Source organism: Crocodylus porosus, unplaced genomic scaffold, assembly GCF_001723895.1.
Source record: "Crocodylus porosus isolate Cpor-Errol unplaced genomic scaffold, CroPor_comp1, whole genome shotgun sequence".
In the NCBI taxonomy this organism is placed as follows: Eukaryota; Metazoa; Chordata; order Crocodylia; family Crocodylidae; genus Crocodylus; species Crocodylus porosus.
Window position 1 is genome coordinate 2,943,201 of NW_017728940.1, and position 7,762 is coordinate 2,950,962.

Consider the following 7,762-nt stretch of genomic DNA (forward strand, 5'->3'; position numbering starts at 1 on the left):
AGCTCCTGCCTTAGTAAGATGAAGATACATGGATTTTAAAGCTCCTATTGTAAGATGCCCTCTACAATTTTAACCCACACCATGAAACTTCCATTACTTGATAACTGAGCCATTCATTTTCCAGAGATGGAATCAGGGAAACTTCCAAAAGGAACTTAAAGATTCAAACTACACATTTTTCTGTAAATATTTGGATAGATTGGCTTTAACCTGACAAACTTGGAAGGAAAAAAATGTCTGAGCAACACAATATGAAAGACTTGCCCTCTAAATCATGTTAGCGTCCCATACATGCCTCAATTCCTAGCATGCAAAAGCTTGTCAAGAGATAGATCTTGCCTCAATAATCAACTCCAGGGAGGTGAACTCCCATGTAGTCTACCATTAGCCCCCTGTGCCATGCTATTTTGTCACATCTGTGGCACCTCCTTATGGCCAGGTCTGCCATAGCAGCAGTCTTATCACCAGTCATGTGCGTAGCTTGCGGTTTAAAAACATTCAAGGTAACAGGCAGACAAGGTTCTTTGGGCAAATGTGGTATCTGTTATTAGACTAAGTAAACCAATGGCAAGCAATTATTTTGGGCAGAGGGCCGCTGAGTTTCAGCAAGCCATCAAGGGCCACATGACAGGCAGCCCAGGGCAGATTAATATTAATTTTCTAAATTTTTTAAGGGCCCCGTGGACTGGATAGAATGGCCTGGCAGGCCACATCTGGCCCTTGGGCCACATTTTGCCCACCCCTGAACTAAACAGTTGGAAAAATTTCTCTCTGCAAGCTTTCCTTCGGGGCACAAACACCCTTCTTCAGGCATACGGCGAGCCTGCTGGTGTGCGCGCACTGTCCTGGGTGGAATAGAATCCAACATGCAAAATGCATAGGACAGCGCACACACATCAGCAGACTCTCCCTATGCCTGAAGAAGGGCATTAGTGCCTGAAAAGAAATCTTGCAAAGAATTTTTCCAACTGTTTAGTTGGTCTAATAAAAGATACCACATTTGCCCAAAGAACCTTGTCCGCCTACATCCTTAGATTAGCATGGCTACAACCAACAACCCTCAAGGTAACAGGAAGTTTTATAGCCCTTTTGGCCTTGGATATATGCCCAATCTTGGGACTCTTCCCTATTTCTTGGCTCCTTTCACTTTACCTCCTGCAAGGGAAGAGAATCAAATCTCACCCTCTCTTTGAAGTTCCAATCCAGCAATCCCACGTTAAGCAACTGAGGACCATTCCTTCCCATTCCCCACCCGTCTATGCTTTCTGGAAGTTTTCCAAAATTTCTCCCAGCCTTTATCTCCAAAGCTTTTCCAGGACAGCCTCTAGCATCTCCTCCTCTAGGCTCCCTTCTGGTTGGTTTCACCATGCTTTATAGCAGCTGTTTCTATAGCTGACTTGTTCACAACTGGGGGAAGTAATCTGGCTGTACATGAGCCCTTTCTGGGCTGCTGCTTTTGAGCGAATACACCTGTTAATATATGCAGTAGCCCCAACAGTGGGAAAGCTAGGTGACAGGGTAAAACCAACCTAAGAACAGTAAATATACAGAATAAAATCAAAATTGGATATGAACCCAATTCAGAGTATTTCATTTCCTAATGTGAAACCCTCTGCTTACAACTGGTAAACAAACAAATCTCAAGAAGCAGAGGAAGCAGTAGTTTTGGCTAAATGTTAATATAAAACCAAAAACCTATCTGAAATACAGATCCATTTTTCTCAAGCATTTACCAAGTATAGCTTGCATATGACATGACCTTCATTATCCTATCTGGATCATATGGTAAATGACCAGTAAAGTGGCACAGACATGTTTTTTTGTACTTTCTAGCTTGTCATCCAATAGTACATTAAGTTGAACATCATTTTTGTCAGCACTACATACTGGAAGTAACCAAGGTGCAGTGCCTTTTAAAGCAGGGGCAGGGAATTATTTTGGGCAGAGGGCTGCTTACTGAGTTTTGGGAAGGCATTGAGGGACACGTGACAGGCAGCCAAGGTTAGATATTACATTTTCTAAATTATTTAGGGAACCCACGGGCCAGACAGAATGGCCTGGTGGGCTGCATTTTGCCCACCCCTGCTTTAAAGGAATATGTATTACCATGAAAAACATCTAAGGTAGAATATTCTGGATTTTTTGAAGCAAAGTAAAGTAATTTCTGTAGATGTACTTCCCTCTATGGAATACTCCTGCCTCAGTGCACCCCTAAATAAAAGTGTAAAGAATTACAGCATTCAAACACACTGCTCTTGAGGACAGTTTACAAAGAAGTTACCTTGCTTTGCTAACATTTATCGACTTAGAAAAGATCAGGACACTAGGAGGTAAGACTAGGGTGGAGCTGACTTGAAATACTTTAGCCAGGGGTTCAGTGTCAACTTAAAAACAAAATCCAGAACAAAACACTTGAACAATTAGCATTTCTTATTAAGATGTTTCTCTCAGTTATAAGCATTAAAAAGACCAATGAAAAAAACTTGAGAAAGATGTTATATCTAAGAGTCTCCTTTACATGTTCTATCTAGGAACAAAAGTTACACATAAACCAGTACAAGTGATTGGAAACCAGTTCAAATCTGTAACAGTTGTTCGTTCAGTGCACATAAATTGCTTTCAAAAATCGCTGAAACCAGTTTAAGATAAACCTGGATGGATATAGTATCAGACTTAACTTATTCAGGTTAAAATCAGTTTATTGTGTCCCAGATCCCCTTTTCATTCAACTGTCCCCCAGACTTCCAGGATGCTTTGACACCTCCCCTGCAATCCACTCCCCACCTCCCCCAGAATCTGCTCCAGCTGGGCAGGGAGGTATGTTCTAGTGGCCCGATTTCTGGTCTGGGCTACTGCAGGCATGTGGCTGCATTTCCAGAATCAAAGCACCCTAGGGAGTAACTAGGAATAATGGGTGCAAACTACTAGAGAGCAGATTTAGGTCAGACATTAGGAAGAATTTTTTTCCAGTAAGGGTGGCCAGAATCTGGAATGGGCTTTCAAGATAGGTGGTACTATCACCTAACTTGGAGGTCACCTGGCTAGGGTCATCTGACCTCAGTCCTCTTTCCTGCCGGGGCAGGGGGTCGGACACAATGACCCTTTGGGGTCCCTTCCAACTTTACGATCTATAAAAAAGTGAATGTGTGGCTCCCTTGCTTATCAGCAGAGATTATTTTTGGATTAAAACAGAACAAAATCCACATTTTTCCATGATTAAAATGAAACAACCACTATATATAGATATCCATTAGTGGCATTTCACTTTAGTCATGGAAAAATGTGGATTTTGGATTACTTTTTAAAAACAAAAAATTGGAAAAATAAACAAACAAACAACCCCCAGGATCCCTGCTTATCAGTTCAACCTGTGAAGATGGGATGGATTCAGCCTCTGACTTTTTGACTGTCTGTACTAAGCCTAAAAATATACAGAGCAGAAGACAGAGGAGGAAGGGGTGGACACCAAACTTCCCAACCCTTCTAGTAACAATCCAAAATACTGACAAGGCCAAAAAACTACAGGACAATTTTCAAACTATTCAAGCCAGAGATGATAATCTGCATCCAGCCCCTGCATTCACATAATAATTTATTATTACACTTCTTAGAGTAAGCAGCAAGAATTGAAGAAAATGAAAGACAGAAAGATTATAAACAACAGAGAAAGAAGTTTTAGCTATTTCTTCTGGATTTAAACTCAGTTTGGTCACCCGTTGAACAGTGGCTTTCAAAGTATGTGCCACAGAGCCCCAGGGCCTGCAACTGGTCATTTGGAGTTCCATAGAAACTGGGGCTAATGCAACAGGCTGGGAGGTGGTGCACTTTCTGGCCAGGCCAGATTGCCTGGCTCCACCTCAGTCTTTAGGATAGCAGTAAGGGACTCTGTGACGCAAAATGGATTTGTGACTTTAGAAGTTTGAAAATGACTTCCCTAGTGCATACACATTGATACTTCTGAACTCAACATGCCTGCTCTATGTTCACCACTAATACTGATGAACCATGAAAATTTAGCTTCTTTTTTTAAGTTAAAACTTTTAGTTCTTCCTACTGTAAACTGAAAATTTATAGGTTTTAAGATTTTTTGCATACTCTAAGTTCAAAATTAAAGTTAAAACTTTGATATTGTTATCTTAGTGCTAACTTGTTTAGACAATAGGCATAAAAAATGCAGCATGAAACAAACTGCAACTAGAAGAAACCTGCACTGGAACTACCTGCTTCACGTAATAGCCCTGAATGCAGCCTGCAGTTGGTATGACTCGAAGAAACCTGCTTCTATTTGAACACAAAAAGGCAGTTAAATCCATTTTCTGGGAATGTAGACTCGCTCATGCATTTACATAAAAGATATATTCAGAACAAATATCATCGTGCACTTTGTTAATGATTGTGCAAATACACACGTACACACAGCAGGTACATCGTTTAGGCATACTGCCACATCAAATGTAGTACAGAAGCAATGAAAATAGGAATACATCGAGAACAGTCCAAGCCAAACCGTATCCAGCTTTATTAAAGGTACTTTTCATAAACAATCATGGTAATTCAGGCAGGACATGGGCTACAATCTGCAACATTTTACAACAACTTTCAAACTCCCCTCCTCCATGGACTACCAAAACGTAAGAGTTACTATAAAACCAATGAAAAATCTTCATTTCATATTTGAACAGGGAAAGTTTAGAGTGAGGGTGGACACATTCACATTTAGCATGTTGTTTAACAACTGTTCACGAGCCTACCCTGACTTTTAGAAGAAAACAAAATTAGAACTGCATAATCTTTAATCTGAAGATCCACAATATAAAAAGAGAAAGCCTAACTCTCTTTGGAGTTATGACCTCCCAATTTTGACACCGGAATTCTAGATTGCCCAACAATGATAATGCATTAGATTTTAGGATGAAACCCATACATGCCGTTTTTGCCACTGTTAGGAGTGATAAGCTCTAGGCAAACAAAGGGAATGAGAAAATGGCATTACAAACTGCAGTTTTAAAGCTGGCAGCAGGCATGTCAGGAGTTTCAATGTTCACTCTAATGCATTTCACAAACCAAAACAAGATGGGCAACATCAGGGAATCCTTCCTCCTCGTGTCCAGGAAGAGCCCCTCTCTAAAAAAACAAGGGGTCTTTTTTTCCTTTTTAAAAACAGGTTCTGAGAAATGGACTAAGTGACATTTGCTCCCACTGCCCCCCCAAAACACAACAAAGCGTTCTGTGTGCTAACAACATAGCTTAAAAAAAAGTAAAACAAAATTCTGCATTGTTATAAAACTTGATAAAAAATAGTATTTCAAACTGTACAGTCACCAGAAGTACACAGTTATCAAAAATTCACACAATTCACTTGGCATCACCAGCACCTTCAGCTTTCTGTGCCTGAAAGAAAAAGAGAAGCTGTTAGTACTACACAGACTTCCACTCACTTCACATGACTCTTGGACACTAGAATGTCTTCCTTCCAAAGGAAAGGAGATTTTAAAAGCTGTGCTTTCCTCAAGTAATGTCAAAATAATGACGTACTGTACTTGCTTACGTATGTACCACGCAAACCGCTGCCCTAAAACTTAGCTTTTCAAAATGAGGGTACATGTCTTAAGCAGGGAAGCTGGTTTTCTATTCAGAATAGAAGCATGGAGATATTGTAAGATGGCTGCTCACTTTCCACCTTCTCTTTTCTCTAGCAGCTGCATGGTGGGAGGGGCAGATGGAGGGGGGGCAGGGCACTGGCGACTTAATAGCATATTATAATCAACATGATTCCTACTAATGGCCCTTCACTCCACAAGTGTTAACCACCCTCTCTCCTTTTCAGTCAACTTCATGTTCCACTACTAGATCATTTCCTGGCAGTTTGGCTCTTTACTAGCTACTTTGGGGGTCTCCATGTCACAGCCTTCCAGATTGCTTAGCTTTTTCAAAACCTTAGATCTGTCCATGGAATCCATTCTTCAGCAGCTATTAGGTTTAGCTGGCTGCTCAGCCAAAAGGAGCTGCTGACAATTCAGCTGTGAAAGGGTTAAAACTGTAACCTTTTCCTGAGCAGGAGCGGGGGTGACCCACTTGAGATTAGGCCATGTCCCTGCTTTATGCAACTAATAACTTTAGAAAAATCCTTTCTTCATTCTACCTTTCCCAAAACAAAAGTATGTGTCCTATTTGGAGGGGAAGAGTGACATAGGTCTGAAAATATGGCACTCAGAGGTAAAATGCACATATACAGGGTAGCCTTAGAAGCATGATTGAAAATTACTCTAAGAGTAATACCACTCATTTGTAAGTGAAATCACATATCGCATCAGTAACAATTCAATACAATTAATGAGAAAACTTTAAAAACTAATTGCACCAATTGCCAAGATGAGACTAGGGACAGAAAGCCCAGCGTGAATTCTCAAGATGATTAATTTAGGCTGTTTACTAAATAAATAAGTAACAAATGATTTTTTTTTTAAATGTAGAACAGGCCTATAGACCTGTCTGTGCCAAAAAACCGAGCATTTTCTGTTCATTAGAAGCACTAAAATTCTTAGACCTGTGTTTATACCTGGTCTGTTTTGGCATCTCCATTTTCTGCAGGATTATTTCCCTCCTTGCCAGCATCAGCTTTCCCCTTCTTCCCCTTGGGTACCTTCTCACCCTTCTGAAAAATGGTGGGACAACATTAGCAATGCTAGAATTATAAGCATCGTTAATATACAGCTTTACAGTTACAAGCAGTCCATTAATGACACAAGGATGTAATAAAACCCTGGAAAACAGAGCTGAGTAGAATCAGTGTAATACATGCACACATTTAGTTTTTCATCAAAGACCGTTTACAGCCTTAACACTTTTTCTCGAAGCACTTGATCAGATCTTACAAAAGTTTGACAGCAAACAACTTAAATCTATTGGACAGGAATGCTGCCACTCCATAGCTTAACGAGCCATTACTTGAAACTCAAAAATATCACTTGTGATCTGTTTCATTTTGAGGCCCAGTCCAGTAGTAACAAATACACTGATAATACCTACAGGCCGCGTTTTCACGGTGCTAATTTACCTTTGGAGCTGCCTTTTTAGGTTTAGCCTCTGGCTTTGGAGGAGCAGGTTTCTAGAAGTGAGAAACAGCAAAGTAGAGTTTTTATTAAAAAGATAAAACTAGAAAACATTAGATTTTGTTCCTTTGCGCTTTCCCCAGCATGCCTTGCTTTCCCAGAGTCAAAATAACTTTGGGGAAATGTCTGAGCGTCCACTGCTGACCACTACACCACTGGGTGCATTTTCCCAAGCCACCCGCTCACAAGTGTTCAGGCTGACATCCGCCTGCATCAGGAGGCGATGCTGGACGAGGTGCAATACAGCTGGTGACTATTTCCACACAAAAACTTTCTGTGGAACTAACTTCACGCTGAGAAAGAGATACTTACAGCGGATAACCTTGCCGATCTCCTCTGTGGCTGTAAAAGGAAAAAACAAAGAAGCGCCACACAAACATGTTAAAATCATGTAAAAGAGCTTTTTTTTGGTTAAAAAGAAAACCAACCTGAAACAACTCGGATGTGTAAAGGTAACCCTCCCCCCCACAACCAAGGAGCGCGCCTTGCAGCCTCCGACAATGCGGGTGAGCGGCTGTCCATGGCAGCGCATCTTTCAAAGTCGTGCCCGAGCACCCCCGCCACCCCACTCCTCCTCACCTCATCCTTCACTTTGGCCTTATCGCCCTTGCTCTCTCCTTCAGCCTGGGGAGGAGAAAGTCAGCCCTTAG

General features: G+C 41.1%; 1 protein-coding gene across 1 annotated transcript; it reads right to left on the bottom strand.

Moving 5' to 3' along the window:
* Window positions 1–4,490: 4,490 nt before the first annotated feature.
* On the bottom strand, window positions 4,491–7,751 carry HMGN2 (high mobility group nucleosomal binding domain 2; the record flags this gene model as incomplete). The annotated part of the gene is made up of 5 exons (XM_019547864.1): window positions 4,491–5,391; window positions 6,560–6,655; window positions 7,058–7,108; window positions 7,425–7,454; window positions 7,692–7,751. Coding segments are annotated over 5 exons (273 nt in total), but the record flags the coding sequence as incomplete, so codon positions are not given.
* Between the last annotated feature and the right edge of the window lie 11 nt (window positions 7,752–7,762).